At 49.2% G+C, this 27,108-nt stretch overlaps 1 protein-coding gene across 1 annotated transcript in view; it reads left to right on the top strand.

Moving 5' to 3' along the window:
- Positions 1-19,113: 19,113 nt before the first annotated feature.
- Positions 19,114-27,108, top strand: part of ACE (angiotensin I converting enzyme) — a 55,979-nt gene continuing 47,984 nt past the window's right edge. The window contains exon 1 of the mRNA XM_006271571.4: positions 19,114-19,529. Within this exon, the coding sequence (XP_006271633.3) occupies positions 19,317-19,529 (213 nt within the window). The 5' untranslated portion in view covers positions 19,114-19,316. The remainder of the gene's footprint in view (positions 19,530-27,108) is intronic.

The raw sequence follows: 27,108 nt of genomic DNA on the forward strand, positions 1-27,108 counted from the left end.
CATGTGTCACTAGGGTCATTTTTTATATGAACTGAAAACAAAAATAAGGAGAAACATAGTAAATGAGTTAAACTAGGGGGTGTCAAACATACAACCCATGGACAGATTTAGCCTGCAGAGCTGGGTCACCTGACCCATGCACTTTTGCCCTGGCTTGCTACCATGGCAGGGCTTCCCACAGTGGCAGCCAGAGCTGCTGGGGCTACCCAGGTCCTAGCAAGAGCCAGGGGATGCTGACTGCCACCACTGGAAGTCCCCCACCATGGTCAGAGCTAGAGCTCTGGCTGCAGTGGCAGGACTTCTTTCCACAATGCTACGAAGGATGCCTGTCTGAAAGCTGGGGAGCAGCCTACAGGCATTAAAAAATAGGAAATACAGCCTTCTAACAGATCTGAGCTTGACACCCCTGAGTTAAACTAACCCAGACTGTCTCCCCACATCCCAGCAATCTGCCAAGCAAGGTTGACTTAAGTGCATTGCCCCAAGAGCCTGCCTGTGAGCAGAATGCTGCTCTGTGTCTCTGTGCCTCTAAGCCTTCATGTATCAAGTCTGCATCTGTGTGCGTGTATATATTCACATGAGTATTCATGTACTGCATGTGTGTTCACAACTGTGGGTCCACACAGGTGTCTATGTGGATGGTGTGAACTGATTTGTGTAAACATGGCTATATAAACCTTTGTGTGTGAATCTGTTTGTGTGTGCATGCATATACTCACATATGTGTAAACCTGAGTGGGAGCCTGTTGGATCCTGTTAGAGCCCAGATGCATGAACAGACAAATGGACCACATACGTGCATATGTATCTGTGTACAAGACCAATCTCACTACTCTCTCCACTCCCTCTCTGTCCTGTTTGTTCAAGCACTCCCTCCAAGGAGCATCTGTCTCCGTGGCAACGTTTCACATCTTTTAATACCTCTGGTCCCTCTTGTCTGCTCAGTCTGAAGTTCTGATTAAGCAGAACACATGTGGCCTTGGGCCATGCAGCAGTGACTCACTATGGAGATAGCACACTTAGCTTGGCAGGGTATGAAAGTGTTCACCCTTCCCACATCTCCCTCTGCTGGTACATGGCTCTGCTTTGAGATGGCCCACCTGGGAGAGGTGGGTTCTGGTAACAGTGGAGGGCAAAGGAGAGGAAAAGGTCCTTTGGATATTCTGGGTAAATTGCTTTTAGTACATCCTTAGAGGTAACACCCAACTCGCTGCTCAGGCAAGAGTGAGAGCTATTGTATTTTCTTTAACCCCCGTGATGCAGAAAAGCAGTGTTTCTAGAGAGGAAACAAGGAACTAGGGATCAGGACTCGTGGGTTTTATCTCCACCCCAGCAATTGGCTTACTTTGTGACCTATGGCAAGTTCCCTCCCCTGCACATGCTGATGCTCCTTCCCTGTGTCACAGGGGACATGGGGCTGACAGTGACATCACTTGTGCATTTGTCTCAGCAGATCTGGATCTGATAGTCACTGTAATATAAAGTGAGTTTTCTGTGGCTTTTGACAATAACGGTTTAATGCCTTTCTTGTGGAGAAGCATCATGGGAAAGGATTAGCTCAACGACCCACCAGCCCTTTTCTGTTGCTCTCAGCATCCTAAATCAGTTGCACACAAACATATCTCTCAGTCATTCCTGGAATCCACTTACCTTACTGTCCTTAGCATAACAGGGCTCTTATTAAAGGTCATAAAAGAAGAAGTCCAGAAAACACTGCAGTTCATCTCATATCTAAAATGCCTCACAGGCTGTAGGATCTTTACTTTCACAGTGCACAGTAGAGAAGTCCTGCTGTCCAAGCCTGAGGCACAGAAACCAAGTCCTCAGAAGTATGTAGGTGCCACGCTCCCATTTGAGGCTCTGCACCTAAGTGACTTGTCCACAGTCACCAAAAAAGCCAAATAGCAGCCTGGGGAATTGAACCGTGTAGACCATCCTTTCCTTTTCTGTAGAGCTCAGATGCAGACATTTAGGATTCACCCTTCAACTCATGTATGCAGCTGTGATGGACATTGCTCCAGGACTTGGCCTTGTCAGTGTCTGAGGAGGTAAATGGCAGATGCATTTTGACAAGTCATGTGGTTGTGTCCAGCTAGTCACAAACCCAGCTCGTCTTCTGTTGTGAGTTAATTCATTAAAAAAGCACTCGGAGAATCTGAGAGGCACGTGCAGAAGCAAAAGGCCTGTGCCGAGCATCAGTCTTTTCCTTGAGGAGGGAGTTGGCTCGTGAGCCATGGCAAAAGAATTTTCCTCTCCTCTCCTTGGGACAAATTCACCATGTCCATTAGGCCCAGCTCTCCTCTTACAATGCACTGGCTGAAGTGATGGCAGCACAGCCTGACTTGTATCAGTGATTTTTTTTTCTACTCTGTCTGCCTCACGTGGATTCATTACAACTGGATGTATCACACTATGTGCCCAGTTTTCCTTTTCCATGTTGTAGACAGAAAAATGAATATATGAACAAACAATAAAAATAAGCCTGGAGCCCAGTGGTAATTGCACGCGAGCTGCAAGACCAGTGCCAGGCAAACTGTGCATAGCTCAAGGGGCTGAATTGTAGGGAGGCAGATTTTCACGTCTGGCCCTGCTGTACTTTATATTCCTGATGGGCAAATAGGGGTGAGTTAATGTCAGGCTGACCAGCAGCATGGGCGTCCCTTCACACTGCTGGCTGGATGCCTGGCCTGAGTTTTGTTGTAAGACAAGCAAGGAAACAAAGTTAAAATTTTAAATGCAAAAGAATTTATTAATAAAGCAACAAAGGAATTAAAAATAAAAGCAAAGGGCAAGGACAACAAGGTGAGTAAATAACAATAATCACACAACAGTGATAAAGTATGCTTTACCAAAACTATTGAATAGCAGTGCAGGTATCAAACAGCAAACAAGACCAGTGAACTGCAGCAAGCAAATCAAGATATCAACGAGCCAAAGTCGAAAAACCAGCAGAACAATGCAGGTCAAATCTAAAAGGTTGGAAGGCAAAAGGGTTGCAGGAGACTGAGCTTTAGTGGAGCTGCTTCTTCCTTTCCACCTGAAGAGTTGCAGACTCTAGACCAGGGTGGGCAAAATATGGCCCCCAGGCCAGATTTGGCCTGCTGATTGATTGTATCTGGCCTGCGGCTTCCGCCGCAGCACTCTGCACGAGGCCAAGCTCTGCCTGCTCCTGCCTGGGACAGCCTGTGCTGCTCTCCTGCCCACATCTGTCCTGAACCCAACAACAGCCCCTTGGCCCTGGCCACAGCCCCAGCCCCAGCCCAAGCAAATGTGCACAGCTTCCCAACCAGGAGCTGGAGCCCCACGTGCTGAGGCAGGAGCTGCCAAGCTCCAGCTCCCTCCCCACCCCACACCTGACTGGGCATGTGGCGCCTGCAGTATAAATATATATAAAAGAAAGAGCTACGCTTTTCCCATTCCCAAAGTGTAGACTTTAAGAACAACACCAAAAATCATGAGAGTTGGCAACACTGTGCTCCAATGGCCGCTGCTGCTCCCCTGCACTACCTGCTGCCCATAGAGGCACAGCAGGGTCAGGAGGAACCGCTGGAGCTGGGGGGATCTAAGCAGTACCTGAGCATCTGCAGCAGCAGTGGGAGCAGCTCCTCTGGGAAGCTGTGTACACTGGCTAAGGCCAGGGCCGGACCCCGTGCCAGGCTGGGGCCAGGGTGGTGCCATCAGCAGGCGCGGGCAGAAGCGCTGCACGTGCTGCCCCAGACAGGAGCGGGCAGGGCTCAGCCCTATGCAGAGTTCTGTGGAGGCAGCCGCAGGGTGGTTGGGTGTGGGCACAGACCACATCTGCACGTGCATCACCCAGATGAGCTTTACTACATGCAACCCCTGTTACCCCCCTCTCCCTCCCCCCACCCCAGCTGGCTCCCAGGACCTGGCAAGCAGGCAGGCCCCTCCCCACCACACACCTGACCCCCGCACACACCCCCACACACCCCATGCCCCACACCTGCACACACTTTTCACATACACCAGAAACATGCACCATGGCCAGCACTGACCAAGCCCTCTTTGCAGCCTGCAAGTGGCTCTGCCTCCTCATTAGCAATGCATTGTGGGAAAGTCCAGTGTATATCTGTACAACTATCCACTAGCATAACAAGGAGGGGGTGAATGGGACCCTGGTGCTGATTAAAGAGGGTGCCAGGGAGTTCATGCCGTGGCAGCAGCAGCAACAGCCCTTGTGCAGGCAGCCCATGGCATGGTAGCAAGCATCCCAGCAGCATCCAGGATCAGGTAAGACTCTTCAGTGCTTGGCTCCTCTCCTCACTTTTCATAGAGTCATAGATGTTAGGGTCGGAAGGGACCTCAATAGATCATCGAGTCCAACCCCCTGCATAGCAGGAAAGAGTGCTGGGTCTAGATGACCCCAGCTAGATCCTCATCTAACCTCCTCTTGAAGATCCCCAGGGTAGAAGAGAGCACCACCTCCCTTGGGAGCTCGTTCCAGACCTAGGCCACTCGAACTGTGAAGAAGTTCTTCCTAATGTCCAGTCTAAATCTGCTCTCTGCTAGCTTGTGGCCATTGTTTCTTGTAACCCCCGGGGGCGCCTTGGTGAATAAATACTCACCAATTCCCTTCTGTGCCCCCGTGATGAACTTATAGGCAGCCACAAGGTCACCTCTCAACCTTCTCTTGTGGAGGCTGAAAAGGTCCAGTTTCTCTAGTCTCTCCTCATAGGGCTTGGTCTGCAGGCCCTTAACCATATGAGTGGCCCTTCGCTGGACCCTCTCCAGGTTATCCACATCCTTCTTGAAGTGTGGCGCCCAGAATTGCACGAAGTACTCCAACTGCGGTCTGACCAGCGCCCGATAGAGGGGAAGTATCACCTCCTTGGATCTATTCATCATGCATCTGCTGATGCACGATAAAGTGCCATTAGCTTTTTTGATGGCTTCGTCACACTGCCGACTCATGTTCATCTTGGAGTCCACTAGGACTCCAAGATCCCTTTCCACTTCCGTGCCACCCAGCAGGTCATTTCCTAGGCTGTAGGTGTGCTGGACATTTTTCCTCCCTAGGTGCAGCACTTTGCATTTCTCCTTGTTGAACTGCATTCTGTTGCTTTCTGCCCACTTGTCCAACCTGTCCAGGTCTGCTTGCAGCTGTTCCCTGCCCTCCAGCGTGTCCACATCTCCCCATAGCTTTGTGTCATCTGCAAACTTGGACAGAGTACACTTCACTCCCTCGTCCAAGTCACTGATGAAGACATTAAAGAGTATCGGTCCAAGGACCGAGCCCTGCGGGACCCCACTGCCCCCACCCTTCCAGGTCGAAACCGACCCATCCACCACGACTCTCTGGGTGCGACCCTCCAGCCAATTTGCTACCCACCGGACTGTGTAGTCATCCAAGTCACAGCCTCTTAACTTGTTCACCAGTATGGGGTGGGATACCGTATCGAAGGCCTTCCTGAAGTCTAAGTATACGACATCTACCCCTACTCCTGGGTCCAGGCGTTTCGTAACCTGGTCATAAAAAGAGACTAGGTTGGTCAGGCACGATCTGCCTGCCATGATCCCGTGCTGGTTTCCCCTCAGCATAATTTGCCCTGCCGGGCTCTCACAAATGTGAGCCTTGATAATTTTTTCGAAGACTTTGCCAAGGATGGAGGTGAGACTGACTGGCCTATAGTTGCCCGGGTCCTCCGTCCTCCCCTTCTTGAAAATGGGGACCACATTGGCCCTTTTCCAGTCCTCCAGTCTCCACTGAGACTTTTGGCACTCAGTACATCCCCTTTCCTATTCCCTCACCCCCACACCCTATTCCTAGGATCTCTGCTGAGAGCTTACAAATCATTAATCACACCTTTGCTATTCTCCGCTAGTACTGTGCACATCTGGGATCTCAATTAAGGGGCACATGGAGTCACTCCATGTTTACACTACTGTAAGGAGAAGTGAAGCTGGCCCCAGGCCTGATATGCTGGCACCTTTCAGCAGCATGACATTCACACACACAATGACTAGATCATCAGTCAGTTGATCCTCTTCCAGCCTGCAGCAAAGCCCCAAGTCTTACTAAATGGATTCTTCTACTGCTCCATTTGCCACAGCACTTCCAAGCGCTCCCACATTAATATAGCTACCCGAAGCTTCTTCTCCCTCCCCCTTGATGGGGCCTATTGTGAAACAGGATTTGTATGATAGCTCCTATTTTTCTAAATACAGAAACTTTCCAGGCCGCTCCCCGAGTTTTAGCTGGAGCTTTACAGAGTGCTCTCACTGCTGGAGTCTGCTGACAACAAATCCTGTTGGAGTTCACTTCTCTTTCCATATTCCTATTTCACTAACTGCACATACAATCCAGCTTGTAACTAAGGGGAAAGGGTTTCACTTTCCTCCTTTATATTTCAATAACATTAAAGCATGTACATATACAACACATGTCTCATGTCACAGAATCATAGAGAAATAGGGCTGGAAGAGACCTCCACAGGTCATCTAGTCCAGCCCCCTGCCTGAAGCAGGATCATCCCTATCCAAGCCATCCTTTACAAATCCATTGTCTAAGCTATTCGTGAAACTACCCAGTCAAGTCTAACACAGCGCAAAGCATAAGACCCTAACCTGCTACAGGTAAAGCAGGGGACCCATGGCAGCCAACATCCTGCTTCTTTAGAGGTTGTTAATATACACTCAAGAGAGCTCAGGAAAAGGCCATGTCCCCCTGTTACAGAGGAAGGCAAAAACCCCCATAATCCATACCAATCTGTCCAGGGGATAAAATTCCTTCCTGACCCCAAATATGGCATTCAGTTTTACCCTGAGCAGAGAAGCAAGACCCTCTAGTCAGGAACCTTCAGGTTTAAATCCCAGCAGGAACACTGATGCCCAGTCAAAAATCTCCAGCCTTGGCTGCAGCCAGCACCCAATGCCTCTGAGGAAAGCTTAAAAAAACCTGACACATGTAGCAGGCAGGGGCATGGAAGGGAGGTAATTCCCTCCTAGTCCCATGCAGCAATCAGCAAAGCCCAGAAGCATGGGAAATACCAACAGTAGAACATAGGTATAGCTACACCCATATCATCCTTAACCAGAGGCTTCTTGAACATTTCCAGTGATGAAGAGTCCACAACTTTTCTAGGCAGTCTATTTCACTGTCACACTGTTCTAACAGTGAAGAAGATTTTACTGACATCAAGTCTAAACTTATTTTGCTGCAACTTTAAGCCACTGGTCCATGTCTTCCTCTTTGCAGCAAGAGAGAAAAGGTCCTTTCCCTCTTCTTTATGGCAGCCTCAAGTATGTGAAAACAGCTATCACATCCCCTCTTAAGTGCCTTTTCCACAAGCTGAACATGCCTAGCTCCTTCAGCCTTTCCTCATATGACTGGCTTCCCAAACTCTTTACCACCTTTATTGCCTGCCTCTGGACCCCCTCTAACTTCTCCTCCTCCTTTTTAAAATGTGGAGCCCAAAACTGCACACAATACTCTGAATGAGGCCTAATCAGCGCTGAGTACAGAAGTACTATCACTTCCCATGTTATGCATCTAATGCTTCTATTGAGACATCTCAAAACCACATTTGCCATTTGTGCAGCTGCATGATGCTGCAGACTCATATTGAGTTTCTGATCTACCAAGGCTCTTAGATCTCTCTCTGTAGTGCTGCCATTCAGCCAGGTGTCATCCATTTCATATTTGCATTTTTGATTGCTCTTCCTGAGGTGTAGCACCTCATTTGTCAGAACTGAACTTCATCCTGTTAGCTTCAACCCAGCTTTCCAATCTGTTGAGATCCTTCTGAATTGTGCTCCCATCCTTCAGTGTGTTCACAGTCCTCTCCAACTGTGTGTCATCTGCAAACTTGCTCACTAAGCTTTCTATGCTAGCACCCAAATCATGAATAAGCACATTAAACAGCACTGAACCCAGGACAGATCCTGGTGGGACTCCACTTGAAACCTCCTGCCATTCTGACATGAATCCATTAATAATATCCAATCCATTCATAATATGGATTGGATGGATTGAATGGATTGAATCCATTAATAATATCCAATCTAATAATAACCCTTTGCTTGCAGCTATTGAACCAATTGTTTATCTGCCTCATAGTAGTTCGTTCAGTCCACATTTCTCCAATTTACTTAAAAAAAGGTTAGACAGGACTTTGTCAAAAGCCTTGCTAAACGTCCAAATACACTATGTCCACAGCATTCCCTTCACCTACCCAAGTAGCTACTTTGTCAAAGAAGGAGATCAGGTTTGTTTGACATGATTTGTTCTTAGTAAATTCATGTTGGCTGCTTGTGATCAGCCTTTCGTCCCCCAGATGCATGCAAATGGACTTCCTTAGGATATGCTCCAGTAACTTCCCAGGTATTGAGATGAAGCTAACCAGTTTGTAGTTCCCCAAGCCCTCTTTTTTGCCTTTTTAGAAAAGGAACATTATGTTGGCCCTTTTCCAGTTCTCTGGTACCTCGCCCACCTCCCACGCCTTCACAAATATCATTGCCAAGGGCTCAGAGATCTACAATGCCAATTCCTTCAGTTGGGATGAAATCCATCAGGCCCTGCTTACTGCTGCATGATCTCAACACTTATTGCTTCATCTGATAGTACAATGCAGCCGTCTTTAGGGAACAGCATGACAGCTGGTTAACAGCACACAGCAACCCTTCACAACTGTTGAAGCACGGGAAGGTAGAATACAGCACCCAACTAAAAATGCAGGAGGTGTTTAGGGAGGCAGAGAAAAATGCCTGGGTTCAAATTTGGCATGGACACCAAAGTTATTCACTCTGGGAAAGGCACAATGAAGCGTGTATTCTCTGCAAGCGGTAAGGACTTTGGTGGGGTGTCATGTCTGTGGCAGCATCCCCAAAAGCACAGCCCTACTAGATCCTTGCCAGGACACTGCCCATGAAGTGACTTGGCAGGATGGGTGTTCCCCTCCTGCATTGCCAGTGCAGCTTCCTGCAGCACATGTCTATCAAGGAACACGGACAACACATTCAGCCCCTACCAAGCAATAGAGCAGCATGGCTCTTATCTCCAGCCGACTGACAGCAGCACTCACAGATGTGAAGGGCCTCATAGGAGGCTGTGAAGCCTTCTGATGCAGACCTATGTCCCTCACAGGCTTAGGGGAGAGGTAGTTCGCTGTGTGCATGTCCCAGCTGTACGAGGCAGAGGATAACTTTAATGCAGACCCATAGATCAGTGCCTTGCTTCTGTGGTTTTAATGGCACTGCTTACTCCTAGTGCCACCCAGAGGCTGCAGCAGGAACTGCACTAGTTACTTAGTGCTCCTATAGTACCAATTGATGAAGTCTCATCTCACAACACCCCAGGACACAAGGGGAGTACAGTCCTGCCCTGCCTGGAAAGCAGGGGTTCTGGTTTAGTAGGGATTTTTTTTTTTTACATTTTTTCAGTCCCAAGTGGACCAAAATGAAAATATTTTAAATTTGCTCCCTAGATAGGAGACTTCCTGGACCTTGCGAGTGCTTGGCCAAATGAGGGTTCATGTCAGCTTCACTGGTGATGCCAGCAGTGCATGCAGGAAGCAGATATCAATTTAAATATCCAGCTGGAGGGATCTGCCAGGTCCCTGGCTTCACGGCAGACCCACCAGATGCATTTTATCAAGGGCAGCAGCTCTGCAGCTTCCAGTGGCTCTGGCGCCCAAGTAGTCTTGCCAGGAATGGAGGCATGTTTCTCTTGGACCTTACCTCAGATTAGGCAAAAGTAGATGAACTGGCAGTGCACTGAAAAAAACATTTGGGGCTCAATAAACAGAACGTTTCTCAGCCAACTCTGTAGCAGTCCCCATTTCACTGAGACCCAGCCTGGGTAAGCATCTTATGAGCCAGCAGTCAAAGGCCCACTCCCACAGCCAGCTCTCTCCAAAGCAGAGCCCTGCCACGATACACAATGCTATGGAATAGCAGCAGCCGCCTGAGTGCAAATCATGTCAGGCCAAGCCCCTAGGCAGGGACTTATTCCTCTATGGCAGCATTCAGCAGTGGTTTAGGGTGGTAGGCTGAAATGGCCCAGCTTGGGTCCCGGGCAGGCCAAAGCTAGGACCTAGCTGCCACTGCTGCTGCCAGTTCTTCCCCTGCCTGGCTGCAGCACAACATGGGAATGCTCCTAACTGCCCAGCTGCCCACCTTCCTGGCTGCTGTACAGTGGGTATGGCACAGTGGGGGCAAAGTCACCACCACTAAACACCCCCAAAACCTTAGAGGCTGGATCCAATGGCTCTATAGGCTAGGTCTGGCCCACAGACTGCAACTTGCTGTCCCATTCTGTTCATACATACACATCGCTTGCAGTCTGTTAAGTCAAGTTGGATGGCCTTGCTATAGTTTAAAAACAAGCCACAGACTTGATACAAAGATTGCTGTAGGACAGGGGTTGGCAAAATATGGCTCATGGGCCAGATCTGGCTCACCAGTTGATTATATCCAGCCTGCAGCAGTGCTCTGCATGGAGCTGAGCCATGTTCACTCCTGCGTGAGGCAGCCTGTGCCATGTTCCTGCCCACACCTGCCCTGTGCCCACCAATAGCACTGCCCTGGACTTGCCAGCATGCACAACTTCCCGATGGAGCTACTCTTGCTGCTCTTGGGTAGTACTTGGCTTCCCCAACCTCTAGTGGCTCCTCCTCCTCCTTCTGCCCCTGTTTGTGCCACTCTGGGCAGCAGGTAGTATGGAGAAGCAGCGGCATGGGGGAAGCTGCACCTGGGTAAGTTAAGGCCCCAGCGTACAGGGCTCCAGCTTCAGCTCCTAGCCACTTTCCATCCACTCTGCCCACCTGGCATGATGAGTGCTGGCTAGGGTCAGGGCTGGGGCCAGGGCAGTGCCATCAGCAGGTGCAAGGTGGGTACAGGCAGGCGTGTGGCATGGGATGCCCTGGGCAGGAGCATAGGAGACTTGGCCCCATGCAGAGCACCATGGGCATGGGTGACTGGTGCCACTTTAAGCAAGGGGGGGGCATGTGCCCCCCCCAGCAACCAGTCACAGACTGGGGGGAGGTCCCCCTGCAGCCAATCTCACTGATGGGAGATGCCACCAACCAGGGGAGGCAGGTCCCCCTTGGCCAATCTCGCTGATGGGGGGGTCCCCCCACAGACGATCACTGCAGTCTCTTCCAGAAGTGGCTGTGGCTGCTGTGGCCGCTTCTGGGAGTGCCACGGCGCTCCATTCCCTGGTCGGCACTTGCAGGGGGGCACCAGCACTTCTGCCTGCCCCCCCGCCCATTGCCTAAGCAGAGAGCGTGGCCAGTCAGGGGGTGCACCAGCGCTCTCAGGGGGTGCACATGCACCCCCATGCACCCCCTACGTGTTGCCACTGACCACAGGGGCAGCTGCAGACTGGATAGGGTGGGGAGGACCACACCTGCACCGCACCACCTGTGCAAGCTCTGCTTTACGTGCTCCCTGCTGCTGCACTGTGCAGCAGGAATCAAAACAGAGTGCTTCTATTTGGGGCAGACATTCTGCTTCCCTGCTTAATACACACACCTCAATTTGGGGAGGTCGATTTTGAGGAAAAAGTGAGTGCTGTAAGTCAGAAGGATGGTGTGTTCTGAATAGAGGAGCAGAATCACTGCCCTTAATCTGCTGGCAGCACTCCTACTAATGCAGCCCAATATGCCCTTAACCTTCTTGGCAACAAGGGCACAGTTGGCTCATGTTCAGTTTATTGTCCACTGTAACCCCAGGTCCTTTTCTGCAGAGCTGCTGAAGAGCTAGTCAGTCCCCAGCCTGTACCAGTGCATGGGATTGTTCTGTCCTAAATATAGGACTTTCCACTTATCCTTACTGAATTTAAGATTGTTTTTGGTCCAATCCTCCAATTTTTCTAGGTCTCTCTGAATTCTAGCCCTATCCTCCAGTGTATCTACTACTCCCCATAGCTTGGTGTCACCTATAAACTTGCTGAGGGTGCAATCCATCCCATCTTCCAGATTGTTGATGAAAATATTGAACAAAACTGATCCAAGGACCAACCCCTGGGGCACTCCACTTGATACTGGCTGCCAACTAGACATCAAGTCGTTGATTACTACCCTTTCAGCCCAATTATTCAGCCAGTTTTCTATCCACCTTATAGTCTATTCATCCAACCCATACTTCCATAGCTTTCTTGTGAGAATGTTGTGGAAGACTGTATCAAAAGCCTTGCTAAAGTCAAGCTATATCAGGTCCACTGTTTGCCACACATCCACAAAGCCAGTCGTCCCATCATAGAAGGCAATCAGGTTGGTTAGGTATGACTTGCCTTTGGTGAATTCTTGTTGACTGTTCCTAATCACCTTCTTCTCTTCCAAGTGCTTAGAAATTAATTCCTTGAGGACTTGCTTCATGATTTTTCCAGGGACTGAAGTGAAGCTGACTGGTCTTTAGTTCCCTGGATCCTTCTTCTCTTTCTTAAAAATGGGCACTATATTTGCCCTTTTCCAATCATCCAAGATGTCTCCCAATCCCCATGAGTTTTCAAAGATCATAGCTAGCAGCTCTGCAAACACATCAGTGAACTCTCTCAGCATCCTCACGTCCATCACGTCCCGCCCCATGGATTTGTACATGTCCTGCTTTTCAAAAGAGATCCTAATCTTTTCTTTCACCATTGTCGGCTGCTATCCTCCTCCCTAAACTGTGCTGCCAGGTGCTGTATTCTGAGAGCTGACCTTGCCTGTGAAGGCTGAGGTGAAAAAGTCATTGAGTACTTCATCCTTTTCTGCATCATCTGTCACTAGGTTGCTGCCCTCATTCAGTAAAGGATTCACATTTTCCCTAGTCTTCCTTCTGTTACCGACGTACTTGTAGACCCTTCTTGTTACCCTTCACATCCCTTGTTAGCTGCAACTCCAATTGTGCTGTGGCCTTCCTGATTTCATCCCTGCATGCCCAAGCAATACTTTTACGCTCCTCTCTAGTCATTTGTCCAAGTTTCTACTTCTTGTAAGCTTCCTTCTTGTGTTTTAGCTCATTGAAGAGTCCCTTGCTAAGCCAAGCTGGTCTTCTTCCATACTTGCTAGTCTTCCTGTGCATCAACATGGTTTGTTCCTGCACCCTCAGTAATGTTTTTTAAAGTACAACCAGCTTTCATGGATTCCTTCCCCTTCAGACTGGCCTCCCAGGGGAGCCTGCCCATCTGTTCCCTGAGTGAGTTGAAGTCTGCTTTTCTGAAGTCCAGGCTCCTTACTCTGCTGCCCTCCTTCCTTCCTTTTCTCACGATCCTGAACTCAGTCATCTCATTGTTGCTGCTGTCCAAGTTGTCATTTACTTCTACGTTCCCCACCAACTCTTCCCTGTTTGTAAGCAATAGATCAAGAGCATGGCCCCTAGTTGGTCTCTCTAACACTTGCACCAGGAAGTTGTCCCCAATGCTCTCCAGAAATTTCCTGGATTGCCTGTGAACTGCTGTGTTGCCCTCCCAGCAGATATCAAGGTGATCAAAGTACCCCATGAGAACCAGGGCCTGTGATCAGGAAACTTCTGATAGCTGTTTGAAGAAGCCCTTATCTACCTCATCCTTCTGGTCTTGTGGTCTATAGCAGATACCCACCACATCACCCTTGTTCTTCTTCCCGCTGACCCTAACCCAAAGACTTTCAACAGGCCTGTCTCATTTCATACTGTTTCTCCAAGCAATCACACAGCTCTTTTACATAAAGTACAGCTCCTCCTCCTCTTCTCCCCTGTCTGTTCTTCCTTAACAGTTTATACCCATCCATGACAGTGCTCCAGTCATGAGAGCTATCCCACCAAGTTTCTGTTATTCCAATCACATCTTGGAAAACTCAGAAAGGGACACCTAAGTTTGGACTAGGGACCTCTTGATTTGCACTCAAATACTCTACCACTGGGCTATACCCCCACTTTACTATTGGCTTCTCATTTCCTGCTGCAAATGAAGTCACTGGTTACTGAAGGCGATGGATACTTCTGAAACACCAGGCTTTATATCCAACTCAGTGGGTGCATCTACATGAGATGCTTTACAGTGGAGCTGACTAATTAGGTCCACAGTAAAGCATCACTGTCTACACATGTGGTGCTATTAAGCTGGAGAAAACTAATTAACTCCATTGTAGGATAGTACTGCCCAACACAAGTACTATTCTACAGCAAGTTATTTACTCCACCGTAGTGCACATGTAGATGCTGCCAGCTAGCCCTGCACTGTAGCACCCTCGTGCCACATCCAGCCTCTCCACAGCACATTGAGCTTGGGCAGAGCAGCTCTGAGCTGGCAGGCTGCCCCCGCAGACTCCCTGTCAGCTGGGGCTATGCTGCCCTCGGTCAATGTGCTGTGATCCTGAGTGCACGTGTAAATGCTGTGCCCAGGAGCAATAAACTCCAGTGCAAACTTCACTAGAGTGTATTGTCTTACATTAATAGCACATGTAGATGTGCCCAGAAGAAAAGGATTGATGACACTTTCCTTTTAAGAAGGATGTCCTCACTCCACCTCCTCCCACTTCTTTTACAGTCCCTGTTCGGTGCTGGCGTCTCTTTTCTGAATTGGTTCTGAGGTCCCAACTATCCTTGCAGAGTGTCCATTTTGGACACTACAGCACCTGTGTGTACGTGACAAAAAAATTGCGCTTCAGGAGGTTGAACCCTGCCTACAGCATCCAAAGCATGTCTGCTGGGCCTGCACTAAGGAGGCTGGGGACTGAAGGGATGGCTTAGGGCTCTACCTCCTCCCTATCTCCTTTAGGGTGGCTTTTTCCCCAGGCAGGCTAGGAGAAAGCAGTCTCTGTTTTGAGTGCACCCCAAGAATGGCATTGTGCCATGGTGATTGTGGGGGAACAGGCTGCTTCCTTGTGTATCTTGTGTTTTCCCACAGTGCCCTGGGGATGCTGCTGTACTCCCAGTGGAGTGATCTGGCTCCATCCTGATCCCCAGTCAAGCCAATGCCCCATGGAATGGCAGAGGAAAGCCAGTGGAAGCTGCAGGGGTTGGAGTGGGATTAAAGATTGTGCCTTTGAGGATCGAGCTCCCTAGCCAGAAAGGATGTTTTGCAGCTCTGTTGCACAAACCAGCTGAACCCAGACCCACACTGAAGCTTGCCTCTTTCAAGATGCTCCAGCACTTCTTGAGCCCTGAACACCACGCTTAGCATCTATGCAAAGGCAACCAAAGGGTCAAGCTTCTAAGACCCTGCAGCCTCTGGTCTGATGCTTGCCCAGGGGCCACCCAGGATTTTTGCAGGACATTTTGAGACAACTGCTGGCAACCTTAAAGCCCACAAGCACTTGGTTTTACTGCTGCTGGCAAAGCCACAGAAAGCATACATTCTCCAAGGAAAGAGAACTAGCTGGCATCAACCCAAACTTATTATTGGAGATTTGCATTGTGGTAGCACCTAGGAGGCTGTGTGCTGGACCAGTGCCTGATAGGGTTTTATGCTGTACAAACACAGAACAGAAAGCCAGTCCAACTCCAAAGAGCTTCCAATCCAAGTATTTGAGTCAGCTCTCGTTTTTACAGGGCTACTTCCCATGAGATGATGTTTCTTATAGCTGGGGGAGGTGATTTATTTTGCAGAGGTATCCAGGCATGTCAACCTCACATCATGGAACCCTTAATAGTAACTTGCAGCTCTTGTGTCTTTCACCCATACAGATCCATAGTAAGGAGCAAGGATCTCGAATGTCATTGTATAGGTGGGGAAACTGAGGCACAGGGTGCCATGGCTTATCAAAGGCCATTGCAGCCAATCATAGGCTGCCATAGTAGGAGAGCTAAGAATAGAAATAGTGTCTCCTGACTCCCACCCCACTGCTCTTCCTTCTGAATGTATTTTTGCACATAAAGCCTCCTGCTACGTGCTGCTGTCTCACCCCCACAGGGGTGATGTTTCTTGTTTCCAGCTACTTAGCCAGGACTCCAGGACAGCAGGAGTTCTTTCTTCTCTCATGGTCAAGCTGGGACACAGCTGTGGTTTTGTTTAGCATCCTTCTTTCAGTCCTGAATCTCCCAGGCCTGTCAGGGAAGCATTCTTCCCACTGGGCTCAGCAAGGCAGGAAGACTCCTTGTCTGCTCCAGGACTGTTGGGCAGGGGGCAGTAGAAACAAAACAAATGGGGAGCTACATCCTGAACCCCATTTAGGATGGGGACAGGTGGACCTGAACTGCTTTTCAGGGGAGACTGCATTTGAGGGTAGGAGCCCTTATTGTAGTATCCCATTGGGGAGGAAGAAGGAGAGGAGGGGGAGGATTGGGGAGGGAGGCCTTACAACCTGAGCTGGGAGAAACTGTTTGGTTGACTAGTTTTTCACCTAACAGTGCAGAGACAGGTCAACTGAAATCTGAAATACGTCATGTCTTTGTGAAGAATCGAGTGGATTGTTTTAGCCCAAACTAGAAAACTGGAAAAAATACAAATGTAGAAAAGTCCAAGTGTTTCCATTTTTCCTGTTGAAACAGCTTCTCATCATGGAATTTGCCTCAGATTCGTTTTTTTAAAATAAAATACAGAGACACTGAAAGACCTTCCATTTTTTAATCAAATGAAATGCTTCCTTCAACCCCAAATGAAACCTCTGTTGGCTTTTTGTTCTGGCAAGAAAGAAAAAATAAAATATTTTTGTTTCAGCCTGACTCAAATGTGAATCTTTTCCCAATCTGTTTTGGCCAAGACACAGAAACCATCAGTCTGTTTGTACCGTTCTGCTGCTGCTTCTTCTCGTGTCTCTACACCACATTTGACCATTTTGTTAATCATTCTGATTACAGCCCAAAATCTACCATCAAGGCTGTCCCTAGGGAAGGGAATGAATCAGGGCAACTGCCATGAGCCACGTACTTTGGGAGGCCCCGCGGAGCCAGGCGGAACGGCCTCAGCAACTCCGCACTACCACCAGATTCACGTCTGGCCGCTTGGCACCCCCCCCAACTTCCTCGTGTTTGGGGACAGGGCCCCGCACAGGCTGATTTGTACCAGGCCCCACACCCTGTTCAAGTCGTTTTTGCCCACCTTGGAATGGGGCACTCAGTGGTGTCCTGGTCCAGCCACTTTGACTAAGTACAGACAGTCAAAAAGCCTGAGCTGAATCAATTCAGTCTTTACAAGTTGTCTAAGATGCAGAGCTTAAACTGAGAAACAATTGGACACACATTGACTCTTGATTCAGGAAATGCAGCCACATGCCTGCAGTGGCTCAGACCAGAAGCCAGCGGGCACTAGAGCACAGCTCTCTGGCACTAATCATCATGGGCTGTGTGTTCACTTCCTCTTTCTGCTGCCTCGGAGGTGTCTGGGATTTCAAATCCAGAATCACAACAACAGGACTCTGCAGGGTTGCTCATCACTTCCCCTTCCTGCTTCCAGGCACAGGCAGGGGCTGTTTTCCAGTGCCTCTGGGATTTGTAGTCCACAGTCACAGCCAGCAGTAAGTTTGAGTGGGGAAGGGGTGTTTAAACCCCCTCCCTGGCCCCAGACCACAGCCGGGGTTTGCCTGGGTAGGGGCAATCCCTGCCTCCCCTGCCCCCCACAACCCTTCTCTGCTGGAGCAGACAGCCCAGCCCAGGACTGGAAAGCATGCTGGGATGCTGGGGGACTATGATTTAACTTGAACTGGGAAGGCATCTGAGACAGAAGTTTCATAAATTGATTTGACCCAAATCAGTTAAGTCTGATACTACATACACCAGGTGTATCTGAAACCAGTTTCAGCCATTTCAAAACTTGTTTATGTGCCCTGAGCTCCTGTTCTGTTACAGGTTTAAACCAGTTTCTGATCCCTTAAACCCATTTATATGTAACTTCTGTCCCTAGCCTTCATGGTAGAGGGCAGTGACTGTAGTTTAGACCCAGGTTTTGAGGTGAAGTGGTGGCTAGTCCTGTTGTGTAGGGAGTTAGGTGAGAGGCCTGGAAGCTGGCAGCCTCCTGGCTCTTGGGTAGATGAGCGCCTCTGTTCCAGGGTGAAATGACAGTGAAGCCTTCAGTAGGAGTGTGATAAAGTGGTCAGTGGTGCAGAACTAGGCACAGCAAAGGTGACCTCAGCCAACTGCCAAGTCATTCATATGCAGAGACAAAGGAGCCACTAAACTGGAACAGGACAGTGATCCACCTAACCTACAGCAAGCCCTGCATGGGAAAGCAGCAGTCCTAGCTTTCCGGCCAATGGTACAGGCACTGTTGGCTATGGCTGGTCTCCAGGTAACTGGGGGACAGAGGGTGCAGAGATCCGGAAGGACTCTCTGGCTCTGCACATGAGTTATAGGCAGCTCACCCCCCTTCTGCCTTCCCACTCCATACTGCCAGCACCACCTGTGCCTCATCTTACACACCCTCAGCACCCTTACACAAGCCCTTATCCCAGGGGATACTATATAGGCCCCCAACTCTTTCCACATTCTCACCTCTAGCTGGGATCTGGCCATTATCCCATTTCATTCAACACCCTGGAGAGGCAGGGTGCCCATGCCCCGTCCATCCATCCATCCTGGCTGGGGTTCTCAGCCACATCACCACTGGTGAGTGGAGGGGGAAGCCTGGGGGGTGGAGGTAGGGGTGGGGGGGTCATGGGCTGAGCGATGGTCCCAACCCTGCATCCTCCCTGTCTGCTGGCCCTGAGCCAGAGCCCAGGGGATCCCAGCACCACCCCAAGCCACTGCCAGTGCATGACAGATAAGTGCACACTCCTTCTGGAGTGTCTGCTTAAGATCAGCCATAGTTTGGAGATGTGTCGGGAGGAAGGGCAAAGGACCTTGAAGGGAAACATCCCTGAAGCCAGCCTATGCCTGAGCTAATCCAGCCCCAGCCTGCTCTCCTGTCTGATCACTGTTCAGCTACTTCCTGCTCTTCAGCAGCATCTTTGTGTGCTCGGAGACTGGACTCTGACCAGGAGAAATTAGACTGCTCAGGGAAGATGTTCTTGGGTGGGCTGTGTGGCTGACAGCAGGTCTCCCTGAGCCATCCCCTCCCCTGGGGAGAACAATGGGGCTGGGCTTTCCCGGGGGAGTGGGAGCCATGCGCCTCAAAACATTAGCACTGCCCCTCAGGGAACCTTCTCTTTCCCCTTTTCTCTCCCCTCTGCTCCTCTCTTCCTCCCCACTCTTTCCCTTCTCCGCCCCCCCCCCCCCCCAAATTCCTTTTCTCCTGTCACAGTGAGGCATGAAAGGACTTTGGAACAGAAAGCAGCTCTCTACAAGCCGCTGAAGGGAAAGTAAAATGTTCGGTCTTATCTGCTAGGAGAGGCAGCCTTGGTGGGCAGGGTCTCTGCAAGGGCTGCTGGCTTATAAGCAGCTCACAGCTCAGGGAGGATCTCTTTCAAGGCATTAAGGGGAGAGCCTTGTGGAAGACAGGCTCTGGCACCAGGGTTGCTGCCAAGATGCCTCCTCTTTTAAGGCTCCTGCTGCTGTTCCTCAGCCCGGCTGCTGCCTTGGAAGCCAGTCTCTTGCCCCCTGAGGGTGACCCCACTGAGCAAGGGGCTGTCTTGTTTGCAGATAAGTACAACAGCACAGCTGAGATAGTCCTGTTCAAGAGTGTGAATGCCAGCTGGAATTACAACACCAACCTGACCGACTTCAACTCCAACCTGCAGGTAGGACCTCTTCTGGCAGTGGGGCTGGGGCTGGGGAGAGGGGGGTGCAGACTTGGAGCTGGCAGGGTAGCCAATCAACACCTTGCCTGGCATCTTGGGGGGGGGTGCTGCTAGGACCACGCCACTGACTCTGGCTGGCGTGAACTGCCATCAGAGAGCTTCCTGGGAACAGGTTCCTGCTCTGTTTCCCCTACCTCCCAGGTTGTTCAGTTATCCAGCCCCTGCTCCCCTGGAGCCTGTTAATGCCATGGTGTTCCTGCCAAGATTCAGCAGACTTGTGCTCCCTCCCTGGGACAAAGGGAACAAGAGTGACACTTGAACCTGTGTCCCAGGCACAGCAGCACAGTGTTCCCTGCACCCCCCTCAGTGAGCTGAGGGTCAACCCTGCCTAGTACTCGCCTTCCCCTGCCGATTCCTGCGGATGGTTCTGCCTGGAGCAGGGGCTCGGAGCAGGTGACCCCTCCAGGTTCCCCCGGCCCTGAGATGCTATGATCCTGTTAACTTGCCAAGAATTCCCAGCAGATTAGGCTTATAGCCACTCCCTTCCAGTTTCCTTTCTTGTACATCAGAATCAGGTCCTGGGAAAAGGAGACCCCTAACTACTGCCTTGAGTCATCATGGTCTGGGGGTCTCTCTTGCCTTGGGTGTGATTGGTCCTGGACTTTGGGACATGGTCATGTTTTCTTGCCAGAAAGCTACAGAGTGCTGTGGAGAGGGACAGGTATGGAGGGGAAGTGAAGATCCAGCCCAGATTGACTCCTAGTGGTTGGGGCCTGCGACATGCAGTGGCTCTGGACCCCATACCTAGGAGTCTCTGCCTGTGAAGCTGGGATCTCTTCCAACAGTGGCACTGCTACCAACCTCCTGAATGTACAAACGGCTCTGTCCGGAATCTCCCTTCCCCTGGGCAGGTTGGGAGTCCCATTGCCTGGGACAGTTACAATTAGACTGGGAAAGTGCTGGGAATAGATTCTAAGGGGAGGGATCCTCCACACCTGGGAGGGGTGAGACCTGCTAGCACCACTTGCTTCCCCCCACTAAGGCCTGTCTGTAGAGCACAAAGGTATCTGCAGAGAGGTTTTGCCAGCCTGTTGTCTCTGCAGAAGAGGATTGCATTCTCTAGACCCCTCAACCCCTTGTGCCTTGAACATTGATACCAGCATGTCTGGGCTATCTGCATATGCCTATACAGCTTATTAGCATCCTGGCTGTTGTATGTGTTTTTGCATATGTCTGTATGTCCTTGCCCCAGACACATGATCATTTTTTCTGGAGGGAGAATCCTAGCTTCTCCCAGCTGATGATGTAAGATGTGGTAAGAAGAATTATATGTAAATGGGTCTCCCTCCGGGCAGTTTCTAGTAAGCATAACGGCTTTGAGGACTATTGGTTAGATCAGCCCTGTGGCTGCTCTGGACTGTACAAGGTGTAACAATAAGCAGTGAAGCAAGTGGATGCAGCTTGTGACAGTACATTGACCTTGGGAATCATATGACTAGTGCCATGAAATAAAATTTTCACTTGTGGACCAGTGCCCCTGCAAGCTGAGACCCTCATTATACTGGGGAAAGGATCTGGAATAGAGGAACATTGCATTAATCACTCCTGTGATATAACTGAGGATTTGACCTCCACCTGATTCTGTACAGTGTATATGTCTTTTAGTGCATACTGGATGACTGGCTGAGGGAACATACTTGTATATATGTATATTGGTGTGTATACATGCATGTGGGTCTGTCTGTGCATCTACATATATTCTATAAGCCAAGTCCTATGCAGGCAGTCCCCTATAATGCTATGGACCTCAGCTGGATTTCATGGAGAATAAGCTAGTGAAGAATTTGGAGCTAGCTGTGTATTTAAGTGTGTGTGGCTGTATTAAGTGTGTATATCTTTATACATAAGTCTCTCTTCATGTGTTGGTGGGTAAATCTATTCATATGGCCTTGTACATGTGTAAATATAGCTACAAGTGTGCTTTTAAACCTGTGTGTGCAAAAGAATATAAGTGTGTGCATGCATTTTTATTAACATGTGTGTGTCTGTATATGGGTATGCATAATCATATATTTACAAGAATGTGTGTGCACACGTATATAGGAACAGATACATATATATGCACCAGTTAGTGCAGAACGTTGTAGTCCAACTTCTGACAGGGGTGAGTGAGCAGGAGCATATAACTCCAGTCTTTCAGTATCTGCATTGGCTCCCAGTAGCTTTCTGGGTGCAATTCAAGGTGGTGGTTTTGACCTATATAGCCCTTATTGGCCTGAGACCTATATACCTAAGGAACAACCTTCTCCCCCATGTCCCATCACAATTGCTAAGATCAGCTGAGAGCAAACTCCTTCAAGTGCCATTAGCTTGCCAAGTCTTCTCAGCAAAAACACATGTCAATTCATTCTCAGAAGTCATTCCTCCACTCTGGAACTCCCTCTCTCTTGAGGCCTGCCAGAGCCCCAGCCTGGAAATCTTTTGGAATTGTTGCAAGACCTTTCTGTTTAGACAGGCATTTGCACCTAGGACTAGGCCGAGATGTCTTTTTGTGGGTCTCCATTTCATTTCGGTTTATTTTGTCATTTTGTTTTATTTATTCAAGCTGCCGTTTTGAGTTGCTCTCTTACTGTAAGCTGCACTGAGCTTTTGTTGGGAAGAGTGGACATATGAATCGCATAAATAAATAAATATATAAAAATGCATATGTGCCTGTGCATATAAGGGGGCCTCTTGAGTGTGTGTTTACAAGTGGAAATGTATGCCCTACTAAACTAATGGCATGTTGGGCACTGGCATACAGGACTCCTCATGGGCAATGGCTTTTCTCCTCACTTTATTGGCCCTGTAAGCTAGTAACTTCTCTCCCTTGCCCAGAGGGGTGGAAACTTCACAGTGCAGGCCCCTCCATTTGCATGCCAGATAATTTACTATTTACAAGCTGGAAGGACACTTGTCTAGGTTAACCTCATTAAGCAAAACAGTCCCTGGAGGGGCTTGGCCATTAACAGTGCTGTAAAGGCTTGGAGGAGTCCCAGGGAATTTAGCAAGCCTATCTGTTTTCTGGGGGCCCTGTGTAGTCTCCTATTCTGCCCAGGCTGGGACATTACAGGCGCAGCGGCCTGCTGTTTACTGGGTGCAGTGGGCCAAGGATATCTACATTGGCACCAGAGGAGTGATCACAGTCCCTACAAACAAGCTGAGCTAGCCTCTGTACCAAGATAATTGAGACCATGGTGTCGTAGGCTGCAGCTACAAAATCCCAGGTGGGCTTGTGCCATCTGTGCTGAAGCCCCTGCCATGCCAGCTGTGCTGCTATCAATACCAACCAGCCAGCTCAGGTCTATCTGTACACACTGCAGTCCTGCCTTTCCCACACGCGTAGGAGAGAAACTAAGGGCCTTATTACACATTAATTGTAGGTGGCTCCTGGACCTCTTAACCCCTGGACTGCCTACACATTAACACCTAAAACTAGTTTTAAGCACTCTTTGCCACCATAACCACTCCAGGACAGGTGTCTCTCTGATTCATGTTACCCAGCTCATGTTCCAATAATGTGTGGCCAGTCCACACAGGTGAGCTGCCTAAGTTGCAGTCTTCCAGCATCCCAGGATGCAGTGTCCCCTCCCTCATTCTCCTGTTCTCTAGAGACAAACTTTCCACCCCCTGAACTCCTCTGGCATCAAGCCAACTCCTCTTCTGCCCCCAGGGGTGTGACCTTCCAACTCCCAAGGGTGCAACCCCATGCAAACAGCCTGTAGAGCACATGCCAGCTAGCCAGATCACAGGGCATGAACAGGTCCAGGAGTGGGGTCTAGAGGGGATGGCAGGGGAACAAGGTAGGGGGCTGGATGGGGTCCCCATTTGCTGGGGCTTCTTTCCCAGGGCAGAGCCAGTAGCTCCTGCAAAAGCACCTTCCCTCACTGTACCTACTTTCCAGCCACCACAGGAAGCACAACCAGTATTCTCCACATCTCTATCCCAAATCCCAATTTATTAAAACATGAGACCTCCTTTCACTTACTTCCTCTTTATGTTGTTTAAATTCCGTTTTTTAATTTATTTTTATTTTATCCTTCAGTGGCCGCAGCATTGCCAACCCCATGCATTCAAAAATCACGTCAGGCTGCAAAAAAAAGAAAAATCATGAGATCAGCTTCAAAATCATGAGGGTCTAAATTTAATAAAATCTTGGGCTCTCTAGTTTCTGGGTTTTTAGGCTGTCCTTGATCACATATTCATGTTTTCTTCTATAATCATGAGGGCTAGTAACTCTTCAATAAAATAAAATGAAAGCCAGGAGTTTCATGTAATTACAGAATTCCAGGAGCTGCGGCTTTAGGGGGGGAACATTCAATCACACAAGAATCACAGTAAAATCAGGACAGATGGCACCAGTGTGGCTGGCTGACTTCAACTTCCCCCACCCCCATTTCCTTTCCACTTCCTATTTCATTACCCACCCTGTCCCATTAATTCTCCACCTCCCAGCTTCATGTTCCTGCCCTCCGGCTCAGTCGCTCACCCTGTCCCCCCACCTAGAGCAGGGATAGAAGTCTGTCCTGGCTCACCAGCCCTGTGGAGGCAACTCACAGCTGCTCCTAGTCTGACCACTGCTCACCAGCCCTCCAGTGGCAAGTGACAGCTGTGCAGGTGGGGGACAGTCAGAGGAGGTGTTTTAGCCTTATGGTGCGACTGCTCCAAACCTGAGTGAGCACTAACGCTGATCCATATTTGAGCAGCTCAAAGTGCAACATGTAATGAGGCCCTAACTCACATTCCTGTCTCCCATGATCCTAGGAGCAGCCATGCTCTGATGATCCCCCAGCACACATTAGAGCACCAACTGATGCTGATGAGGAGTGCCACTAGGTGCTCCCTTAAGGGCAGTTTCTGAATCCTTAGCACAAAGGGGCAGGATCCAGGGCACCCAGTTAGGCCCAACGTTTCTATGGCAGCATTATCCAGTCTGCACCCTGTGGGTAAGACCTTCTGCTGGAATGAAGTAGTGTGACCCAGTGGATTTATACCAGCTGAAGATCAGTGCCTGTGTGCTTATGGCAGGTGTCCAGCAAGAATCAGCCCTTGACCTTCAAGGCTCTGGGATTTGAGAACAGGGAAAGAAACCAGGAGCTGCTGCTAGGATTTGCCTCACAGGAGCGCAAGTTAATAGTCAGCACTGGTGGTAGAGTTGAAGCCAGGACATTGGGGTTCAATTGCTGGTCGTCAGGAAGTATGTGGTGGGGCTGACTCTGGGCATGGGGACACCAGAATGTCCTGCAGGCCAAACTGCTACACGTTCACAGGCCGCTTCCTGTTCTTCTTTCCCTTTTTGGTCCTGGCACTGGTAATAAAAAACAATGCAGAAATTTCACATCAGCAATGCTGTTAACGCTACAGCAGGGTATGCCGGCAGCCTCCAGGGCCAGCCCACACACTCCACTGCAGAGGCAGATGACTGCTCTCTCTCCACGCGCAGTAGGGCTGTGTGAAATTTCACCCAGTGTTTTGTTTCGAAGATGTTTCGATGTGTTTCGAGCTAAAAACAGTAAGACTGAAACAAAAGAAAAGCCTTCGAAACAGCTTCAAAATGAAACAAGGATATTCGAAACTTTTTGAACGTTTCGAGTTTTGAAGCCAGGCTTTCTTGGCTTCAGCGCCAGTTCCAGCTGGCAGCACCAGCCTCCTGTCATCCGGCAGGCAGATCAGGGGCTTGTTCACACCCCCAGGAGGGCTGCAGGGGCTGTGCCAGACTGCTTCCAGGGGTGCAGGCCCCCAATCTGCCTCCCAGATCACAGGAGGCTGGTGCTGCCAGCTGGGGCCAGCGGTAGCACTGATCTTCCTGGCTCTGGCTGTGGAATAGCTTATGGGCAAATGTCGAAACAGCATCGAAACAGAGAAACAATTTCAATGAAATGGGACAGTGCTTTCAAAATGAAATGAAACTCTAAACGAAACACTGTTCCGTTGAAACAGAAGTTGAAGTGGAACGGTGCTGTTTTGCACAGCCCTAGTGAGCATCAGCATCTCCAGGCCTTTGGGAGTGTGAAGCCAGGCTGAACAGTCCTGACTCATGGGAGTCATCAGGTGCAGCTACTTACCTACCCAGATAGGCAGAGGAACTGGCTGAGCTGGTGGGGATCTCCTCAGTCTGTTCCAGGCTGAGCTTGTATGAGTGCTTCATTATAAGGGGTCTGATGCAAATGCTTGCAGTAGCAGGGATTCTGCCTGATTGATCCTTGCTCATAGGGGACGAAGGTGTTTTTGTGTTGTTGGACAAACTTTTTGGCACAAAGTGCCTTTCTGCAAGTATACCATCTTTCCCAACTACACAGTGAATCCAATAAGAGATATTACTAAAATAACCTTTCCTGTACCATCATAGCTATAGCAATGCTTCAACCCTACCAAAGCACTCAGGCCAACTGCTACAAAACCTGCCTGCTGTTGCTTCCAAGAACTTTTTAGATTTTACTACAACACAGTTCTCATAAGCATGTAGCAGCTATTCAGTAAGTATATAAACTTTGTGTAGCTTTTATTCATGTTATTAGCCAGGTGATCAGACTACTCGAGAGAAGAGATAGTGCTGAGTTAAACACAAATCCAAAGTGCATTCCTATTCTATTCTTTTTATCTGTTAGGAGCACGTATATGAAGCTGCATCTTTGCATTTTATAATTTGCCATTTAATGACCCTTATAATTACAACGTTCCCCCATATCTTTCCAGGCCTACTTACCAAGTTTTGGTTATACCTCCCTACATGCTTTCCTTATCTATTATACGAATTTGTACTGACTCTGTCCATCTCAGGATATCCTTGAACAGATCCCAGATGTTTTGATGCACCCTGTTGACTTCCCTATGACTTCGGATCTGCAGGCTTTTAACTTTTACTGCTTCTGACCTACACCTCCCTTTAGAAAGCCTGTCTGGCTCAGATGGAGGGGTGCAAATTTCTCTCTTAGAGAAGCTGTTCTGAACTAGAAAGAACCATAGTTGGGTGTGAAGTCCTAACTCTACCAAGCTATTATTAAGGGAGTCTCAGGGTGTCTTTGCTGTGCTCCAGGGCCTTAGCAATCCAGACACAAAGAATAGCCCTAGGGAAAGTTATTTAATAACATAATGATTTGGAGGATAGGATTGAGTCTGGCTAGTAAATTTGCAGATGATACCAAGCTGGATGGAGTTGCGGACACATTGGAGGATAGTCAGGATTCTGATTTTGAATGGCCTTGATAAATTGGAAAAATGGTCCAAAAATCAAATGAAATTCAGTTAAGACAAATACAAAATACTGCACACTATTCCTTTTGTTGCTGTATAAGTCTCCAGGTTTGGCTCACTACCTGGCATTTTTGGTTGTTCAAGTGAAAAACATGCCACTTAGATCCCAGGTAGGAATTATAGTCCTGGCTGCATAGTCTGTATGTGTAGGCAACTATGTATATGTGCAGATTGGATATATACAGTAAACTGTGCACTGGTCGCATCCCAAACCCGGCACATGTTCATACATCTTTCAGATGCACAGTGACGTTAGAAATCAGAAAATGCAGTCAACCAAAACTCA

Source organism: Alligator mississippiensis, chromosome 4 (assembly GCF_030867095.1).
Source record: "Alligator mississippiensis isolate rAllMis1 chromosome 4, rAllMis1, whole genome shotgun sequence".
NCBI classification, from domain to species: Eukaryota; Metazoa; Chordata; order Crocodylia; family Alligatoridae; genus Alligator; species Alligator mississippiensis.